Here is a 21,688-nt window from a genome sequence, read left to right on the forward strand (position 1 = left end):
CTGGGATATGTCCACGGACGGCGCATGCGCCGTTCGTTAAAAACGTCAATCACGTCGGGTCATGGTTTATTTACATAAAACACGCCCACCTCTTCACAATTTGAATTAGGCGCGCTTACGCTGGCCCATTTACGCTACGCCGCGATAACTTAGGAGGCAAGTGCTTTCTGAATACTGCACTTGCCTCTCTTACTTACGGCGGTGTAGTGTAAATACGATACGCTACGCCGGCTGAAACATACGCCACCCTACGTGAATCCATCTAAATATCTTTAAAAAGTGAGGAAAATTCTCTCTTAAGCCTCATACACACGATCGGACTTCCATCGGACAAATCCGTGGATTTTTGTCCGAAGGGCGTTGGCCGTGAACTTGTTCTGCATACAGACGGCAGAACTTTTTCAGCCAACAGACACGAAATTACGTTGTTTTTCAGCTCTTTAGCGCCAACCCTTGGGCAACTTCTGATAATGTTGTCTGATGGTTAGCATTGGTTAGGAGCATGCGTGTTTGTACTTTGGATTTTAGCACAACGGATTTGTGTACTCAGGATCAGAACACATCTGTTGTCGGACAATTTGAGAGCATGCACAGCCAACATTTGTTGTCGGAAATTTCGTCAACATTCGCCCGATGAAGCATACAGACGGTCGGATCATCCGACAAAACATGTCCATCACACAATTGTTGTCAGAATATCCGATCATGTTTACGGACCTTTAGACAGTTACCACCAGGACAACTCCATATTGGAACATTTTACCATTATCCCTGTTCTGGTGACTCAACTTTTTAAATTTTCCCTCACTTTTAGTCCCAGTGAAAATGGCCATCGGGACAAATAAAGAGAATGGGCAAGATCCAGAGAGCAAGTACGCCGGCGTATCTACTGATACGCCGGCGTACTTTCAAATTTCCCGCGTCGTATCTTTAGTTTGAATCCTCAAACCAAGATACAACGGCATTTGGGTAAGATCCGACAGGCGTACGGCTTCGTACGCCTTCTTAGATGCAATACTGCAGCGTCCGCTGGGTGGAGTTTGCGTTGTTTTCCGCGTCGGGTATGCAAATTAGCGATTTACGACGATCCACGGACGTACGCGCGGCTGTCGCATTTTCTAACGTCGTCTGTAGTCGGCTTTTAGTTAAAGCTGGTATTTTGCGGCGTATAGATAGACTTGCCATGTTAAGTATGGCCGTCGTTACCGAATTTTTTTTTTTTTTGCGTAAGTCATCCGTGAATAGGGATGGACGTAACTCACGTCTAAGTTAAAAAAATGACGTCCTAGCGACGTCATTTAGCGCAATGCACGGCAGGAAATTTCTGGGACGACGCATGTGCAGTTCATTCGGCACGGGGACGCGCTTCATTTAAATAAAACCCGCCCCCAACCCGCCCAATTTCAAATCCGCCGCCAGAAATACACTACGCGCCGTAACTTACGGCGCGAACTCGCTGAGGATTCGAATATACGCCAGGTAAGGTACGGCGGCGTAGTGTATCTCTGATACGCTGCGCTGATCTAAATGTATGTGGATCTGGCCCAATGAATCTCCCCAGCAGTGATACCAACAACAAGATGTTCTAGCCCTTCTACAATCTATCCAAACCTAAACCTATGGAGGGCTAGTGTCTTCTAAAGCCAATCATAGTTTATTATCACAAATGATGTAACACAGCAACTGGGGATTATTGGAAAACACTGCATCCATGATGACCAACTTTATCCTTTTGAGAATAGTCGTATGTTTATTTACTACTCTCCTGATAATCTGTATAGAAATATGTAAAATAGTGGTTTTACTTTGTAGTACCAACCCTTGTTGGTAATGGTTAGAGGTTCTGAGGAAGGAAGATCCCTTGTTAGCCAATCTTGTTTCCATCTAACACTTTGTTATTCTCATCTGATCTCTGTAGGAGTTGACACGGTAGATAAAGTCACCAATCTGAGGGTTCAGACCCTTGGGGAAACCACCATACGTGTGGAATGGAGCAGGGTCCTCCGAGCCACGAATTACCGGATTACCTGGAGACGTAGAGATGGTAGGTCGATCCTTCTCTACTTTGTCAATGCTGGTCTTTATGTGTCCAGCTCACAAAATTTCAGAAGGTAAGGTGACATTGAGACTGTGAAGTAAAATAACCATGGCCAGATTTGTGCCCCCATAATGCCCTATGCCAACTATCTTATAGTGCCAGTCCTATCCAAGGGGAGAGAACTTTATATCACTCTTTACAGGATCAAAGTTAACATTCAAAAAAAGATGGCATTGCACCTAAATCTAACTGTTAAAACCACGGCCTGATCTAGGGGGGTGCTGGGGAGGGCAGCGCCCCCCACCCTCCCGCCTGGGTCCCATAAAGCGTGCTGAGGCTGGCAGGGAGGTTGTACAAAATTTCACCTCAAATCTCAGACCTCAAAATGCCAAGTCCTGAGCTACTAGCCAGGCGTTGAAGTTACTCAAGTAGATAAAAATATATATAGTTGCGCTAATGTCAGAACCACCTTTGAGGAGAAGGTGACTTAATCATCACCACCACAAACGTGGAAATTAAATAGACGAACATGAACCATGAACTATATTGAAATGATCAACGTGCACGAATAATACCACAAAATGAAGTTACCCGCCACCAGTTGCCCCACCCAACCCCTACCCTGTCCCTCCCTTAATTTCCCCCAGATACTGCACCCCCCCCCCCCCCCCATTCACCCCAAAAAGCAGAGAAATAAAGAAAAAAGCGCCGGTTTTTGACAAGCCCTTTATTTAAAAAAAAATGCTCTGAGCTGTCTTCTCCCGGTGCCATCTTCTTCCAGTGCTGTCTTCTCCTGGTGCCATCCTCTTCCAGTGCTGTCTTCTCCCGGTGCCATCTTCTTCCAGTGCTGTCTTCTCTTCTCCTGGTGCCATCTTCTTCCAGTGCTGTCTTCTCCCGCTGCCATCTTCTTCCAGTGCTGTCTTCTCCCGATGCCATCTTCTTCCAGTGCTGTCTTCTCCCGCTGCCATCTTCTTCCAGTGCTGTCTTCTCCTGGTGGCATCTTCTTCCTTGTTGCCAGTTACCTACTACTACAAAAAAAGCCACTCTTCTTCCGTGGCTGTCTTCTTCTGTTGTGTTGTCGCCCGCTGTCTGGCATCTCTTATATGGCCATGGGGCGTGGCCATCGGATGACATCACCCAGAGAGTCCACCCGGATGTCAGCGGATCTGATGTGCGCGGATGTCCATTTTTCATTCGTTCCACCTGTAATTGTTGGGTATTACCAATGGTTGGGTATGGGGATTAAAAAATTACAAAACACAGAAAGTGAAAACTGTAGTGTTCCTTCATATAGGTGGTCAGTGGAGACAACCACCCCCACCTAAGTGTTTAGTGGAGAAGAGCCCCCTTTACATTGGTGGTCAGTGGAGAAAGACCCCCTCCCCCTCTTTAGTTGGGAAGAGCCACCTTAGATTTGTGGACATTGGAGAAGGGATCCCTTATATTAGTGTTTAGTAGTAATGAGACCGCTTAGTTTGGTGTTCAGTAACATTAGGACCATCTTACAATGTTAGACATTGGGGGGAAGGGTCTCATTGTAATGGTGACCAGTGGACAGAATGCATCTTAAAGCATTAGTAAAGTCCGCTTTATGACTTGTACCGACAGGTCAGCCTATAATAAGACTTACCTGTAGGTTGTGAGGGGTTAGCTCGGTAGCGGGGTGTGTGACCCCTTGGATGGGTTCACCACACACTGAATTTATACAGACTGGCAGTCGAAGACGGTTGAAAACAATGTTTTTTGTTTATTTTTCCATCTTGCTGGAAAACAATTGCAAGCATCTAAACAGCATAAACCAAATCAAACATAAAATAAATCCTAGTCACTTTGAGCGTCTACCTTCCACACAGGAACCTATCTATGAAGTCTAACACAGCCTACTGCTGGGTAGACAGTGCTGGTCATACAGCACAAACAATAGTCTTTTGATTTTTATCACACAGAAAAATCAATGGTCTCCTCACCTCCTCAGGAGACTTTTAGTACGCTGCTCTCCTACTCACAAAGCCTTAGGAATGATGCAGCAAATTAGTGGTAATCCTTTGGACTACTTATAGAGGCCTTAATTGCCTCATTCTGAACAGCTGAAGTTTTTCAACGGCCTTTAGCCTTTCTCTGGCTACGTTTGTAGCCGACGCCCGATAACCATCTGTGTATTGTCTAAACAAGGCAGAAATGTATGTCCCATCAGTGACAACACCCACAGATTTACCTGACTTCCTGTCACAAGGTATAATGATAATCTAATGCAGTGGTCTCCAAACTGAGGCCTGGGGGTCAGATGTGGCCCTCTGCTTGCCTTCATCTGGCTCTTGGGGCACTATTCCATCACCTAATGCCAATGATGGGACACTATTCCTCCCGGCGACACCATCAATGGCACTATTCTTCTCATTCATACCGACAATGGCCTTCGTTCTCACATTATAACCAATGATGGGACATTGTTCATGTCCACTGAGGCATTGTTTTCTCCCACTGACCCTCTAAAGCCTAAAGGACAGTAAATTGGCCCTTTGCTTAGAAAGTTTGGAGACCCCTGATCTAATGTATAGCAGCCGGTAATGTTAACGTAGCATCAGCACTGCGTTCTGAATGAAGGTATACTGGGGTACGCTGTCCATTGAGAGTGCTGTGCCATTCAAACTGGAGATTGGATGAAGATGAAAGCACCAATAGCAGTGACCGCATGCCACTAGAGGGCTTCGTTTTAGGGTAAATCTGTCATAATGTGCCGGAGGCCCAATTTTCTTACCTTTGGAAATTACTACCGCTTTGATTTACAGATCGTTGCGAAGAATGTGCCTTACACTAGTGCATTAGGGGAAGTATGACCTCTTTACCGATAGCAAAAAAATTTTGGTGGTTACTTATCTGAGAGACAGCAATTGCTTGAAGGAACCCTAGCAAAGACCCCTCTGCCCTTCTGGTGACAGCCATGTGATGGCGCTCTTTGCATGCACTATTGCCAGGGATAGTGGTTAGCTACTTGACTTTGACAAAAAAAAAATTGCATATCAGTTACAAGCCTGCTCAATTTTTTTTTTGGCTACTCATTTTGGGGAATAAGGGTATTTGTTTGGTATGGTTGATGGAGCAAAACATACTGGCCCAGATTCAAGAAGCACTTGCGCCCGCGCAACCATAGTTGCACGGCGCAAGTGCTTACTTGCTCCGGTGTAACGAGTGCTCCTGATTCAGGAACCTCGTTACACCGACTGCAGCCTAGGATGTGACAGACATAAGCCTCCTTATGCCTTCACATCCCAGGCTGCATTCTTGCGTTGGCCGCTAGGGGGCGCGGCCTTTGTGATCGGCGTGTAGTATGCAAATTGCATACTACCACCGATTCACAAAAGTTGCGCGGGCCCTGCGTACGCAAGGTACGGAGTTTCCGTACGGCGCCTTTAGCATAAGGTTGCTCCTGCTAATAGCAGGCGCAGCCAATGCTAAAGTATAGCTGCGCCTCCCGCTCGCGACGTTCAAATTTCACGTCGTTTACGTAAGTGAACCGTGAATGGCGCTGGACGCCATTCACGTTCACTTAGAAGCAAATGGCGTCCTTGCGACGTCATTTGCCGCAATGCACGTCGGGAAAGTTTCCCGACAGAGCATGCGCTGTTCGCTCGGCGTGGGAGCGCGCCTAATTTAAATGATTCCCGCCCCCGGTGGGATCATTTACATTAGGCAGCCTTGCGCCTGGCTGCTTAGCATATTGCCCGCGCAATTTACGGAGCAACTGCTCCGTGAATCGCGGGCAAAGCGCAATATTTGCGTGGGCGCAGAGAAAAAAATTTGCTCTTTGCCCACGCAAATATTGTGCGATTCTACTTGAATCTGGGCCACTGTAGGTACTGATGTGTTTCCAAGCTTGGGAATGTAAAGGTTCACCTAGATTATAGTCAAAGCTTTTTCCTTGTAATAATACAACTGTACAACATATGGTCTATTCTCAACTGTACAATATATGGTTTATTCTCACAGGGGTTGAAGCGTCTCGACTGGTTACCAAGGATATGACATCAGTTGAGATTCCAGATTTAGTGCCTGGGACCGTCTATACCATCTTTGTCTCAACACTTGCCGGCTCAGTCGAGAGCGAAGCGGAATCTATCACTGCAGAAACTCGTAAGTCAGACCAATATTTACTATGTATTGCATTATATATATATATATATATATATATATATTGAATATATATATATATATATATATACACTATATTACCAAAAGTATTGGGACACCTGCCAGTCTTTCTGAATCTAGCTATTTGTGTTGTTTAGTGTTGGGCGAATGCTTCGGCCCGAGCATGAGTTTGGGCTAAACATTGGCTGTTCGCCCTGTTTGGGGAACACCCAAATTTGAAGGGTGTTCGGCGAATGTTCGCCCCACCGAATACCCTGCAATGGACTGCGTGTTGCACAATGAATTCTGCGCCCTGACCGGGCAAAGCTTTGCCCAATCAGGGGTCAGTAAAAGCTGGTTGTGAAAGCGGAGTTCCACCCAAAAATGGAACTTCCGCTTTTTGGAACCCTCCCCCCAGGTGTTTGCACCCACTTCCAGGCATAGACTCCCGTGGGAGTCACATCACTATCCCCCCCCCCCGCTGTCTCCTGGGAAACACACTGTTTCCAGGAGAGAGCGGGGACCAGTAAGGGAGTGACGCGCTACTCGCACATGCGCAATAGGGAACCGGGCAGTGAAGACGCAACGCTTCACTTCTTGATTCCCTCATCGAGGATGGCGGCGGGGGCAGCCGAAGGATGATCGATTAATCGGCCTCGGCTGCTGACATCACGGGCACGCTGGACAGGTAAGTGTCCATTTTTTAAAAGACAGCAGCTGCACTATTAGTAGCTGCTGGCTTTTAAAAGAAAAATATTTGGGTGGACCTCCTCTTTAAGGTGCAGAAATAAACAAAATTATAAAAACATATAAGGGGTTCTAGTTCATTCCTACTCCAAAACGCAAAACTCAAAAAAATACATAGTTGGCTGTGCATACACTCGAAGAACATTGATATTTTAATATGCCAATTGTCCTACATTAATGCTTTTGGCCCGGTGTCCTTCTCAAGTTGGAGTCATACGTTGTTCATTCTCTGTCTTCTCCTAGGACAACAGGAGGTTGGCTCTGTCACAAGTCTGCGGGTCTTTGAGAGCCAGAACACTATACGGGTGACATGGGTCGGTGTTCAGGGAGCCACAGCCTACAGGGTTTCATGGATCTCCGATGACGGTATAAATAATCGACCATATTTCTTATCGCAATGAAGCTGAAATTTAATCTGCTTTTGTTTGCCTCCCCTGGTTCTTCCCTTCCCCTCTGTCATGGACCTTGCCTTGCAGTGCTGGAATGTTTCTACTTGAAAGTCAAAGAAGTTTTGGATAAAAAAAAATGTTTTCATTGCATCCCTTATTTTAGACCCAGTGATGTCATCACTGGGCCTCTGTGTTTTCCTTTGCAATGTAGGCTGGTGGGCTGGGTTTGCAGGGTTGCTGTACAGCTTCTGGAAGCATCACAACACCCGACCCCAGAACTCCTCTCATGTTCTATAGGAGGTCACCCAGAAGTGTCCTACGCAACAAAAACATTTTCAGTAAAAATAATTATATGAAATAAATGATAATAATGAAAATAAAAGCATCACAGGAAGATTGTAGTGTTCCTTCATATCGGTGGGCAGTGGAGAAAGGCCCTCTTACATTGGTTGTCAGTGGTATAAGGAACACCTTACATTGAAAGTCAAAGAGAGAAGAATTCCCTTACATTGAGGTTAAGCGAGGAGAAGAACCCAATGCAACAGGACAAGTTGGAGAAGGGCCCCATTACACGGGTGGGAAGAATGCTCCTTACATTGGTGATCAGTGAGAAGAATGTTCCTTACATTGGTGGTCAGTGGGAAGAATGTTCCTTACATTGGTGGTCAGTGAGAAGAATGCCCCTTACATTGGTGATCAGTGGGAAGAATGTTCCTTACATTGGTGATCAGTGAGAAGAATGCTCCTTACATTGGTGATCAGTGGGAAGAATGTCCCTTACATTGGTGATCAGTGGGAAGAATGTTCCTTACATTGGTGATCAGTGGGAAGAATGTTCCTTACATTGGTGATCAGTGAGAAGAATGTCCCTTACATTGGTGATCAGTGGGAAGAATGTTCCTTACATTGGTGATCAGTGGGAAGAATGTTCCTTACATTGGTGATCAGTGGGAAGAATGTTCCTTACATTGGTGATCAGTGGGAAGAATGTTCCTTACATTGGTGATCAGTGGGAAGAATGTCCCTTACATTGGTGACCAGTGAGAAGAATGTTCCTTACATTGGTGATCAGTGGGAAGAATGTCCCTTACATTGGTGATCAGTGGGAAGAATGTTCCTTACATTAGTGATCAGTGGGAAGAATGTTCCTTACATTGGTGATCAGTGAGAAGAATGTCCCTTACATTGGTGATCAGTGGGAAGAATGTTCCTTACATTGGTGATCAGTGGGAAGAATGTCCCTTACATTGGTGACCAGTGAGAAGAATGTTCCTTACATTGGTGATCAGTGGGAAGAATGTCCCTTACATTGGTGATCAGTGGGAAGAATGTTCCTTACATTGGTGATCAGTGGGAAGAATGTTCCTTACATTGGTGATCAGTGAGAAGAATGTCCCTTACATTGGTGATCAGTGGGAAGAATGTTCCGTACATTGGTGATCAGTGAGAAGAATGTTCCTTACATTGGTGATCAGTGGGAAGAATGTTCCTTACATTGGTGATCAGTGGGAAGAATGTCCCTTACATTGGTGATCAGTGGGAAGAATGTTCCTTACATTGGTGATCAGTGGGAAGAATGTCCCTTACATTGGTGATCAGTGGGAAGAATGTCCCTTACATTGGTGATCAGTGAGAAGAATGTCCCTTACATTGGTGATCAGTGGGAAGAATGTTCCTTACATTGGTGATCAGTGAGAAGAATGTCCCTTACATTGGTGATCAGTGGGAAGAATGTCCCTTACATTGGTGATCAGTGGGAAGAATGTTCCTTACATTGGTGATCAGTGGGAAGAATGTTCCTTACATTGGTGATCAGTGAGAAGAATGTTCCTTACATTGGTGATCAGTGAGAAGAATGTTCCTTACTTTGGTGATCAGTGGGATGAATGTTCCTTACATTTCTGGTCAGTGGAAGAAAGACCGCTTTACACTGGCAGTCAGAGGGCAGAATGCTTCTTACTTTGGTGGTCAGTGGTAGAAGGACCCCCTTTCTTGGGTGGTTAGTGGCAGAAAAAACCCTTGCGAGTGCAAGAGGAGCCCCTTTACACTGGTGGTCAGAGGGAAGAATGCTCCTTTTTTTTCTGGTCAGTGGGAAGAATGTTTCTTACATTGGTGATCAGTGGGAAGAATGTTCCTTACATTGGTGGTCAGTTGGAAGAATACTCCTTACATTGGTGGTCAGTGGGAAGAATGTTCCTTATGCCGTATATACACGGTCAGAATTTCCGATGAAAAAAGTCAGATCGGAGCTTTTCGTCGGATATTCCGACCGTGTGTATGCCCCATCTGACTTTTTCTGACGGAATTTCCGACGGACTTAAATAGAGAGCAGGTTCTCAATTTTTTAGACGGAAGCATTGAACTTATTTTTCTCGCCTTCTCGTAGTGTTGTACGTCACCGCGTTCTTGACGGTCGAAAGTTCAGAAAGCTTTTGTGTGACCGTGTGTATGCAAGCCATGCTTGAGCGGAATCCCTTCGGAAAATAGGAAGAATGACCCCCCCCCCCTCCCCCTTACAGAAAAAGCTAAAAAAGAATCAGTAGTTACTTGTCTGAGAAGCAGAAGTTGTTAGTTACACAAGGACCCCCTCTGGTGGAACCCGGGGATTTCATGGAACCCTTGTTGAGAAAGGTTGGTGTAGATCAGGGCTCTTCAAACTTTGGCCCTCCAGTTGTTCAGAAACTACAATTCCCATCATGCCGAGTCATGTCTTTGAATGTCAGAGTTGACTTGTGGGATGTGTAGTTCTTGAGGAACGTAGTTTGAGGATTCCTGGTGTAGAGGGTGAAAAGTGCTTTCATGAAATTTTTTTAAATGCAAGGACCAAACAAACTTTTAGAAATAAAAAAAAAATAATAATCGATAAGCAGTGACGCCATGTCTCCGTACTGAAATGCCTGCCTGTTGCATCACTAGGTGGTCCGGAGCAAACCAGGGAGGTGCCAGGAAATACCAATTCCTTTGAGCTGATCAACCTGACCCCGGGTTTGCGATACACTGTGAAAGTCAGGGCACTGGTGGGCAGCCGGCAGGGACAAGCGGTCAGCACGAGTGTCACAACACGTAAGTAGTATCTCCTCTTGGTGGGAAACAGAAACTCCATGACTTCCTAAAAGAGTAAAGAATTCTCCACATTTAACATAAAACACTTTGTTTGTATCTTTTTCCCGGCTCAGCGGACTTACCCGATGTAAACCCCGTCAGAGACCTCCGGGTGATAGACGTAACACGCCAACGGGTTAGGCTGACATGGTCGGTGGTTCCTGGAAGCACTGGCTATCGGATTTACTGGAGGCGGGTGGATGGTAAGGACATTTTTCTTTCGAGTTTTAGAAAAAAATCTAGTTTGAACGAAAATATTTTACTGGCAGAACTGATTCAATCTCTCAAGGCTACAATAAGTAGTAGTGTGCAATTCGTTTCGTTCCAATTTAGTTTTTTAACAAATTTCAACAAATTTGTTAATTCATTAATTCGAATATTTGAAAATGTGTAAATTAAAAAAAAATTGTACATTCGAAAAAAATCCGAAAAAAAAAACAGAAATTCGAAAAAAAAAAAACAGAAATTCGTAAAAATTTGTAAATACGAAAAAAATCTGAAATTCGAAAAAAGAAAAAAGAAAATTCGGAAAACATTGGAAATTCGAAAAAGAAAGTCAGAAATTAAAAAAAAATAGGAAATTTGGAGATTCAAAAGAGAAAATTCGAAAATTCAAACAGAATCCTAAATGAAAAAAAATCTGAAATTCTGAGATTCGTAAAAAAAATTGGAAATTCGGAGATTCGAAAAAATCAGAAATTTGAAATAAAAAACGGAAATTCGAAAAACCCCAAAATGGAAAAATCTGAAATAATAATTTACATATTACTAGCCATAGGCGTGCGCACAGGGTGTGCCAGGTGTGCCTGGGCACACCCTAATCACCCTGTGTGGTGCAGATTGTCCCGAATTCTACTGAGTTAAACCTGCACTAACGCACAGAAAAATACAGCATTAAACGGCACATAACTCACAGAAATATACAACGTTAAACGTGCACTAATGCACAGAAATATGCTGCATTAAACGTGCAGTAACACACTGGAATATACTGCGTTGAACATGCAGTAATGCACAGAAATATACTGCGTTAAGCGTGCAGTAACGCACTGAAATAGACCCCTGATATTTCACCAAAGCTAAAAATAAAAAACTACTGACACTGTCCACTTCCCTACTGACACCATCAGTATACTGTATATACACATGCAAATATGTTTGAGCTTTGGGGTGCACACCCTAATGCTATAGGCTGCGCACACCGATGTTACTAGGTATTAAATTATAGCTATTGTAATTTCCTTTCAAATTTGGATGTTAGCGAACATAACGAATGCAAATTTATCTGAAGTTTTCAAAATAATGAATGCAGCATCTAAACAAATGGAATGTAACAAAGTAATAATAATAAATTACAATAATAATAATAAAAACGTTTTATTATTATTATTTGTTATTAATTTGTTTCTCTCCATTTGTTTAGATGCAGCATTCATATTCGTTACGTTTACTAACAGCCAAATTTGAAAGGATTTTTCAATACCTATAATAGTTGGTAATAGTTAAGTTATTATTAATTAGTTATTATTTCAGATTTTCGGGCTTTCGAATTTCAGATTTTTTTCGAATTTCCACATTTCTGCATACTGCATTATGGGCACTAGATGGCGCTTACAATATAATTATATAATGCAGAATACAGCTAGTTTTGTTGGAACTGTGTGGATGTGGTTTGGGTTTTTATACATGGGTTCCTCCCTATGTGTTAGAGGGTTGTCCTATTTAGAGCAACAACCACTTGCATAGATTATAAACTTTTCTCCATTTATAAGCTTTGTAAAATATTTCTTACAGGAGGTCCGGAAACGAGCCGCTCGGTGTCCGGAGATGTGATATTTTATGACCTTGACAACTTAATATCTGGTGCTCGCTATCAATTTCGTGTGGCCTCATTATCTGGGAGCCAGGAAGGCGAAGCTGCAACTACATTGGCAAACACCCGTAAGTCTGATGTCTAATTTTATGGCTTAGTCCCCATGTACAATGGGCGTTTACCCCCGGTGCACGGGGCTCTGGCATTTAGCAATGCCGGACGTCTTGCATTTAGGGCATTTGTCCCTGGGTAGATCCTTCCCTAAATGTTAGTACCGCTAGGTGCACCGTCCCGTACTACAGCTCTATATTCAATCATTACATCATTAAATGTATTGCTTTTAAATACAAATAGCTGAATTAGACTTGGTTTCAGCATCTGTACAGCAGAGCTCAAAATTAAAGAGATGAAAGCAGCACAAGGAGCCAATCAGTTGTGCTGCGGTGCTCATGTGACAAAAAGAAACACGCTGATAGGAGGAGAGAGGGATGAGCTTATCAATCTTTTATTTCTCTTTTCACTGTCCAGTCACAGGCTGGGGGAGGGACAATGCCCATAATAAATACTTAACTGTAGCAAAAAAATTTGGTCATTTTAATGGGCTTCCTATAACATCATATTTCCAGGAGAAGGGAGGAGAAGGGGGGAGAAGGGAGGAGAGGGGGGGAGAAGGAGGGGAGAAGGGAGGAGAAGGGGGGGAGAAGAGGGGAGAAGGGGGGGAGAAGAGGGGAGAAGGGAGGTGAAGGGAGGAGAAGGGGAAGAAGGAAGGAGAAGGGAGGAGAAGGGGGGAGAAGGTGAGAGAAGGGAGGAGAAGGGATGAGAAGGGGGGAGAAGGAAGGAGAAGGGAGGAGAAGGGAGGAGAAGGGAGGAGGTGAGGGGAGAAGGGAGGAGAAGGGGGGAGGTGGGAGAAGGGGGGGAGAAGAAGGGGGGAGAAGGGAGAAAAAGGGGAGGAGAAGGGAGAAAAAGGGGAGGAGAAGAGCGGAGAAGGGAGGAGAAGGCAGGGAGAAGGGGGGAGAAGGGAGGAGAAGGGAGGAGAAGGCAGGGAGAAGGGGGGAGAAGGGAGGAGAAGGGAGGAGACGAGGGGAGAAGGGAGGAGAAGGGGGAGAAGGGAGGAGAAGGGGGGAGAAGGGAGGAGAAGGAGAGAGAAGGGAGGAGAAGGGGGAGAAGGGAGGAGAAGGGGGGAGAAGGGGGAAGAAGGGAGGAGAAGGGAGGGAGAAGGGAGGAGAAGGGGGGAGAAGGGAGGAGAAGAAGGGAGAAGGGAGGAGAAGAAGGGAGAAGGGAGGAGAAGGTGAGAGAAGGGGGAGAAGGTGAGAGAAGGGGGGAGAAGGGAGGAGAAGGGGGAGAAGGGAGGGAGAAGGGAAGGAGAAGGGAGGGAGAAGGGAGGGAGAAGGGAGGAGAAGAGGGGAGAAGGGGGGAGAAGGGAGGAGACGGGGGGAGAAGGAAGGAGAAGGGAGGAGAAGGGGGGAGAAGGGAGGAGAAGGTGAGAGAAGGGAGGAGAAGGGAGGAGAAGGTGAGAGAAGGGAGGAGAAGGGAGGAGAAGAGGGGAGAAGGGGGGAGAAGGGAGGAGACGGGGGGAGAAGAGAGGAGAAGGGGGAGAAGGGAGGAGAAGGGGGGACAAGAGAGGAGATGAGGGGAGAAGAGGGGAGAAGGGAGGAGAAGGTGGGAGAAGGGAGGAGAAGGTGGGAGAAGGGGGGAGAAGGGAGGAGAAGGTGAGAGAAAGGAGGAGAAGGGAGGAGAAGAAGGGAGAAGGGAGGAGAAGGTGAGAGAAGGGGGGAGAAGGGAGGAGAAGGTGAGAGAAGGGGGGAGAAGGGAGGAGAAGGGGGAGAAGGGGGCAGAAGGGAGGAGAAGGGAAGGAGAAGAGAGGGAGAAGGGAGGAGAAGGGGGGAGAAGGGGGGAGAAGGGAGGAGAAGGGGGAAGAAGGGAGGAGACGAGGGGAGAAGGGAGGAGAAGAGGGGAGAAGAGGGGAGAAGGGGTGAGGAGGGGGGAGAAGAGGGGAGAAAAGGGGAGAAGGGGGTGAGAAGGGGGGAGAAGAGGGGAAAAGGGAGGAGAATGGGGGAGAAGGGAGGATAAGGGGGGGGAAGAGGGGAGAAAAGGGGAGAAGAGGGGAGAAGGGGTGAGGAGGGGGGAGAAGAGGGGAGAAGAGGGAAGAAGGGGGGAGAAGAGGGGAGAAGGGAGGATAAGGGGGGGAGAAGGGGGAAGAAGGGAGGAGACGAGGGGAGAAGAGGGGAAAAGGGAGGAGAATGGGTGAGAAGGGGGGAGAAGAGGGGAGAAGGGAGGAGAAGGGGGGAGAGAAGGGGGGAGAAGGGAGAAGAAGGGGGGAGACGGGGGGAGAAGGGAGGAGATGAGGGGAGAAGAGGGGAGAAGGGAGGAGAAGGGGGAAGAAGGGAGGAGAAGGTGGGAGAAGGGGGGAGAAGGGAGGAGAAGGTGAGAGAAAGGAGGAGAAGGGAGGAGAAGAAGGGAGAAGGGAGGAGAAGGTGAGAGAAGGGGGGAGAAGGGAGGAGAAGGTGAGAGAAGGGGGGAGAAGGGAGGAGAAGGGGGAGAAGGGGGCAGAAGGGAGGAGAAGGGAAGGAGAAGAGAGGGAGAAGGGAGGAGAAGGGGGGAGAAGGGGGGAGAAGGGAGGAGAAGGGGGAAGAAGGGAGGAGACGAGGGGAGAAGGGAGGAGAAGAGGGGAGAAGAGGGGAGAAGGGGTGAGGAGGGGGGAGAAGAGGGGAGAAAAGGGGAGAAGGGGGGGAGAAGGGGTGAGAAGGGGGGAGAAGAGGGGAGAAGGGAGGAGAATGGGGGAGAAGGGAGGATAAGGGGGGGAAGAGGGGAGAAAAGGGGAGAAGAGGGGAGAAGGGGTGAGGAGGGGGGAGAAGAGGGGAGAAGAGGGAAGAAGGGGGGAGAAGAGGGGAGAAGGGAGGATAAGGGGGGGAGAAGGGGGAAGAAGGGAGGAGACGAGGGGAGAAGAGGGGAAAAGGGAGGAGAATGGGTGAGAAGGGGGGAGAAGAGGGGAGAAGGGAGGAGAAGGGGGGAGAGAAGGGGGGAGAAGGGAGAAGAAGGGGGGAGACGGGGGGAGAAGGGAGGAGATGAGGGGAGAAGAGGGGAGAAGGGAGGAGAAGGGGGAAGAAGGGAGGAGAAGGGGGGTCTGATACCCGTTTCCCAATTGGCTGAATGAACAGGTGATCCTATTGGACACCTAGGAGGAGGAGGGGGGAATGCACGGTGGAAGCAGATGTGATCCACACCACAGGAGGAGGAAAAAAGCTGTCGCACACGCTGCCCGCCAGCTTCCTAGATGTGGTAAGTGCGGGGCTTTGATGTCCAGACTGTCTCCTTCTGTTTGCCCCCCTCCCCAAAAGAAAAAAACACCAGCATAGGGATGGTGGGAACCCTTTATAACGGGCACAGCAGGAAAGTCAGCACAGAGATGGTGAGAACCTCTCATGATGGGTACAGCAGCTGTACAGACCCAGGAATTCAGCACAGGGATGGTGGGACCCCCTAATAATGGGCACAGCAGCTGTACAGACCCAGCAACTCACCCGTAGATCTCATTAATAGAGTCTCCAGGTGGTAGAAGTAGCTGAGACTTTGTACCGGATAACGTGAAATCTTCTAACTAATGACCCGTTTCTTGTACAGTTTGTGGAAATGGAAGGTTGGACATCGTCTTCTTGGTGCACACCACACAGGACAACCAGTTTAACGAAGAGGCAATTAAAAGATTCCTTTCTCAAGTGATCTCCTCAGTTGGACCGCTTGGATCAAATGCCACTCAGGTAACTGACAGCCGACATTTTACAAGATAAACCCGACATATCATCTAACTCTGCCCACATCCATCCAAATCTCATAAGAAAAAGTTAGGTTTACAAGCTGAAGTTTAATCTGCATTTTTATTCCCCAGTTCCTCCTTTCCCTTCTCATCAAGATGCCAATGAAATAGTTTAATAAAATCCTTCTATTTTTATTACAGACCTTATTTTAGACCGAGAGATGTCATTTGGTCTCTGCGTTTCTCTATACAATGCAGGCAGATCATGTCTAATGGGAGGGGCTAGCAGGGTGCTGTACAGGGGCGGACTGACCATTCGGGCACTGCCCGAGGGCCCCTTGCTACGAGGGGGCCCCATCAGGGTTGCCAGCCTCAGTAAAACCAGGGACAGTATGTAAAAATCTGTGTTTTTTTTAAAAAAAATCCCAGGATTATAGCTGCCCCGCCTCTCCAGTACCTTTTCAGTGTGTGTATGTGTATTCTGTGTGTGTGTGTATATTGTGTGTGTATACTGTGTGTGTATACTGTGTGTGTATGTGTATACTGTGTGTGTATACTGTGTGTATGTGTGTGTATACTGTGTGTGTATACTGTGTATGTATACTGTGTGTGTGTATATACTGTGTGTGTATATACTGCGTGTGTGTATACTGTGTATGTATACTGTGTGTGTGTGTGTACTGTGTGTGTATACTGTGTATGTATACTGTGTGTGTGTGTGTACTGTGTGTGTATACTGTGTGTGTATAATGTGTATGTATACTGTGTGTGTATATACTGTGTGTGTGTGTGTGTGTGTATACTGTCTGTGTATACTGTGTGTGTGTGTGTGTGTGTGTGTGTGTGTGTGTATACTGTGTATGTATACTGTGTGTGTGTATACTGTGTGTGTATACTGTGTAAGTATACTGTGTGTGTGTGTGTATACTGTGTGTGTATACTGTGTAAGTATACTGTGTGTGTGTGTGTGTGTATATACTGTGTATGTATAGTGTGTGTGTATATACAGTGTATGTATACTGTGTGTGTATATACTGTGTGTGTATATACTGTGTGTGTGTATATACTGTGTCTGTGTATACTGTGTGTGTGTATACTGTGTATGTATACTGTGTGTGTGTGTGTGTGTATATACTGTGTATGTATAGTGTGTGTGTGTGTGTGTATATACTGTGTATGTATAGTGTGTGTGTGTGTGTGTGTGTGTGTGTGTATATACAGTGTATGTATACTGTGTGTGTATATACTGTGTGTGTATATACAGTGTATACTGTGTGTGTATATTGTGTGTATACTGTGTATGTATACTGTATGTGTGTGTGTGTGTACTGTGTGGCCCCATAATCTCCTATTGCCCGGGGGCCCCATAATCTTCTATTGCCCGGGGGCCCCATAATCTTCTGTTGCCCGGGGGCCCCATGAGTTGTCAGTCCTCTCCTGGTGCTGTACATGGCTGTACATGGGCTGGCTCTTGGGAGGAGTTATGCAAATATCAAAATGCCAGGAGAGGAGTCTGCACAACTGTGCAAGACTGAAGGGAAGGCCGGAGTTCACCCTTCTTACAGATTTCTTTTTTTTTTTTGTTAAACAATCATACAGCACCACCTAGAGGTTTTCCTTATTACTAAAACTTCTTAGAGATTTCTTAGATATTGATAAAGTTGAAGCTTGTCCTGTCACTTGCTGGCTGTGTATTTCTACACCGTCCTCATTTTCTGGTCTATAAAATTGTTCCAATCTTTTAATGTGCCATTATTTTCCGATAGGTGTCTGTGGGCGCTTACAGCTTCCGGCAGAGGCCCTCTGTGCTACTCAACAGATCCAGCGAGCTCAGAACAGTCCTACAGCAAGTCCAAAACATTCCTTTTACCGATCCAAGTGGAACTGCTATCGGTAAGAATTAGCCCAACATTTTTTTACGGAAGCAACTTAAATGTAAACTCAACATTTGATTTCGAGGGAGTGTCCCAGATTTCGAGGGAGTGTCCCGGATTTCGAGGGACTGTCCCGGATTTTGAGGGACTGTCCCGGATTCCAAGGGAGTGTCCCTGAGTTGGAACTAGACATGTGCAATTAGTTTTGTTCCAAATTATTATTTTTGACAAATTCGTTAATTCTGAAATATCCGATTTAACAAAAACCCGTTTTCCGAATTTTTTTAAATATTCGTAAATTTGAATATTCAAAGATTTGCTAATTCCGAAATCCGAAAACCCAAAAATTTGAAAATCTGAAATAATAACTAACTAATAATCATAACTAGTAATAACTATTACTAACCAGTAAATTATAGGTATTGGAATTGCCTTTCAAATTTGGCTGTTAGTGAATGTAACAAATGCGAATTTATTCAAAGTTACGAATTATCCGAAAAAACGAATGCCGTATCTAAACAAATGGAACGTAAAGAATTAATAATAATAAATAACAATAATAATAATAATAGTAATAAAAACATATTATTATTATTATTTATTATTATTTCGTTCAATAAATTCGTATTTGTTACGTTCACTAACAGGCAAATTTAAAGGAAATTCCAATACCTATAATTTATTAGTTATTATTAGTTATTTCCTTTTATTTATTTATTTTGGAATTTTCGGATTTCGAGGGACTGTCCCGGATTTTGAGAGACTGTCCCTGAGTTGGAACTAGACATGTGCAATTCGTTTTGTTCCAAATTATAATTTTTTTAACGACTTTTGACAAATTCGTTCATTCTGAAATATCTGATTTAACAAAAACTCGTTTTCCGAATTTTTGAAAATATGCGTAGATTTAAATATTCAAAAATGTGCACATTCGGAAATCCGAAAACCCAAAACTTTGAAAATATGAAATAATAACTAACTAATAATAACTTGACTATTACTAACCATTAAAACCATTGGAAATCCAAAAAAAAGAATGAAAATCCGAAAATTCAGAAGAACAAAAATAAGAACGAAAATTCAAAAATTCAAAAACCTGAAAATTCGAAAAGCTGAAACTATCTGAACTAATAATAACTTGAGTATTACTGACCATTAAATTATAGGTATTGGAATTTCCTTTCAAATTTGGCTGTTAGTGAATGTAACAAATACAAATTTATCCAAATTTCCGAATTATCCGTAATAACGAATGCCGTAGCTAAACGTATGGAACGTAACTAATTAATAATAATAAATGGCAATAATAATAATAAGAACTTTTTATTATTATTATTATTATTATTTATTGATAATTTGTTCCATTTCATTTGTTTAGATGCATCATTCGTTATTTCAGATCATTTGAAACTTCGGATTCGTTACGTTCACTAACAGCCAAATTTGAAAGGAAATTCTAATACCTACAATTTAATAGTTAATTATTATTAGTTTGTTATTCTTTTTATTTTTTTTTATTTTCTTTCTTATTTTTGGATTTGCGAATTTTCAAATCTACGAATTTACGAATTGTTTGAATTTACGATATGCGATCATAGCGAATGACCCCAAAAACAAAAAAACAAGCAAAAATAAATAAAAAAAACAAATTAAATGAAAACAAACAAATTTTTCAGCAATTTGACATTTGGAAATTCTAAATTCGAAAATTTTGAAATTCGAAAATCCAAAAATTTGGAAATCCAAAAAAAAGAATGAAAATCCGAAAAATTCTGAAGAACAAAAATAAGAACGAAAATTCTAAAATTCTAAAACCTGAAAATTCAAAAATCTGAAACTATCTGAACTAAATCTGAACTAATAAAAACTTAACTGACCATTAAATTATAGGTTTTGGAATTTCCTTTCAAATTTGGCTGTTAGTGAACGTAACGAATAAAAATGTATCCGAATTATCCGAAATAACAAATGCCGCATCTAAACGAATGGAATGTAACTAATTAAAGCCGTATTCCACCTGCGATTTTTTTTTTAAGTCAGCAGCTACTTACAGTGTAGCTGCTGACTTTTAATAAGGACGCTTACCTGTCCTAGTCGCCCGCGATGTCCGTCCTGGCGCCTCCATCCTTACTAAGGGAAACAGGTAGTGCCCATATCCTACTGCGCATGCGCGACTCGCACGGCGCTTTGTGAATGGGTGGCTGCCTCCCTGGATACACACAATTCCCAGAAGGCAGCGCGGCTCATTCACAAGAAGACACAGCAACGTAGGACGAGCCTGAAAATCCTCCGCGGTGGAAGAAGAGGCAGAAGAGCTACTTCCGCATAGCAACAGCCCTTTCAGGTGAGTATAAAAAAAAAAAAATATCCAATTTTTTTTTTTTTTTTTAGGATTTTTAGTGCAAAGAAAAAAAAACGGGTGGAACTCCACTTTAATAATAATAGATAACAATAATAATTGTAATAATAAAAACATATTATTATTTATTATTATTTCGTTCAATAAATTTGTATTCATTACGTTCACTAACAGCCAAATTTAAAGGAAATTCCAATACCTATCATTTATTAGTTAGTTATTATTAGTTAATTCCTTTTTTTTTTTTTTTCGTTCTTTCAAATTTTCAGATTTTCCTTTCTTATTTTCGGATTTTAGAATTTGCAAATTTTGGAAATTCAAAAATTCAAAATTTTGGAAATTCTAAAATTCTTAAATTCGGAATTCATAAATTTGAAAATTGGGAAATTCGGAATTTGTAAATTCGAAAATTCAATTTACGAATTTCTGAATTCGGAATTTCTGAATTTTAGAATTTACGAATCTTAGAATTTACGAATTTTCAAATTTATGAATTACGAATTTCCAAATTTTAGAATTTTATAATTTCCGAAAAAAAACAAAGAACATATAAAATGAAAACCAACATATTTTTCTGCAATGCACATGTCTAGTTGTTATTCCATGTAGAGTATGGAACATCATGTATCGGTTATTTCTGTATCTTACATTTAATCTCCAGGTGGAGCCCTAGACTTTGCCAGGAACTTTTTGTTCTCCACGGTGTATGGGAGGAGACAGAACGTGCCCGGGGTTCTGGTACTTTTGGCGGACGGACCGTCCTCGGATGACGTGTCGCAGGCATCGAGCGCTATCAGGGCTGCCGGTGAGGAATTCTATATTACCTAAAAATGCCCGTCTTCACTTTTGTTTCATCTATGAAGAAGTCTTCTGCTGTCCCCCTAAAAAATTCTCCAATACCAAGTCATGGCCACTTTTTGTTTCAGTCTTCTTGTTATCTATAAGTTCCCTTTGTGGGACATTAACAATCAATTCCCAACAAGTAGATGCAGACTTGGGAATTCATCCTGCTGTACCTACTCTAGGATCAGAATTGATTGAATTTAACTTTTTTCAGCGGTAGGAAGACAAGTGCTGTGGTTATAAACCTTCAAGTCAACATTGGAAACCTCCACACTTGGCTCCTGCAGTTGGTTGTCAAGAACGTTACTTCAAGGCAAAGCAAAAACATGTGTCCGCATTAATGGCGGCCCCTACCAGCTCTATATGCTCGCCTTCCCTTTGCTCCCCACTGCTCTGTTCGGCTGTTTGTAGTGCAGAGAAAGGCCTCATTCACATGGGGCGATTACATGCGCCCGTGCAGTGCCGTTTTTAACCAGCACTAAGATGCACAGGTTGTCTGGGCATCCCTGCGCCAGCTGTCCCATTCATTCCCCTAGATTCAGTAAGAGTTAGGCTGGCTTATCAGTAGATAAGCCGACCTAACTCAGAATCTACGCCGACTTATGTTTAAGTGTATTCTCAAACAGAGATACGCTTAAACA

General features: G+C 43.9%; 1 protein-coding gene across 1 annotated transcript in view; it reads left to right on the forward strand.

Moving 5' to 3' along the window:
• The window catches only part of COL7A1 (collagen type VII alpha 1 chain), a 262,626-nt gene that overhangs the window by 91,262 nt on the left and 149,676 nt on the right, over window positions 1-21,688 (forward strand). Inside the window, exons 21-29 of the mRNA XM_040360996.1 lie at window positions 1,919-2,044; window positions 6,026-6,169; window positions 7,157-7,279; window positions 10,219-10,365; window positions 10,479-10,607; window positions 12,199-12,345; window positions 15,839-15,975; window positions 17,738-17,864; window positions 20,866-21,009. Coding sequence (XP_040216930.1) covers window positions 1,919-2,044; window positions 6,026-6,169; window positions 7,157-7,279; window positions 10,219-10,365; window positions 10,479-10,607; window positions 12,199-12,345; window positions 15,839-15,975; window positions 17,738-17,864; window positions 20,866-21,009 — 1,224 coding nt within the window. The remainder of the gene's footprint in view (window positions 1-1,918; window positions 2,045-6,025; window positions 6,170-7,156; window positions 7,280-10,218; window positions 10,366-10,478; window positions 10,608-12,198; window positions 12,346-15,838; window positions 15,976-17,737; window positions 17,865-20,865; window positions 21,010-21,688) is intronic.

This window comes from Rana temporaria, chromosome 7, assembly GCF_905171775.1.
Source record: "Rana temporaria chromosome 7, aRanTem1.1, whole genome shotgun sequence".
NCBI classification, from domain to species: Eukaryota; Metazoa; Chordata; class Amphibia; order Anura; family Ranidae; genus Rana; species Rana temporaria.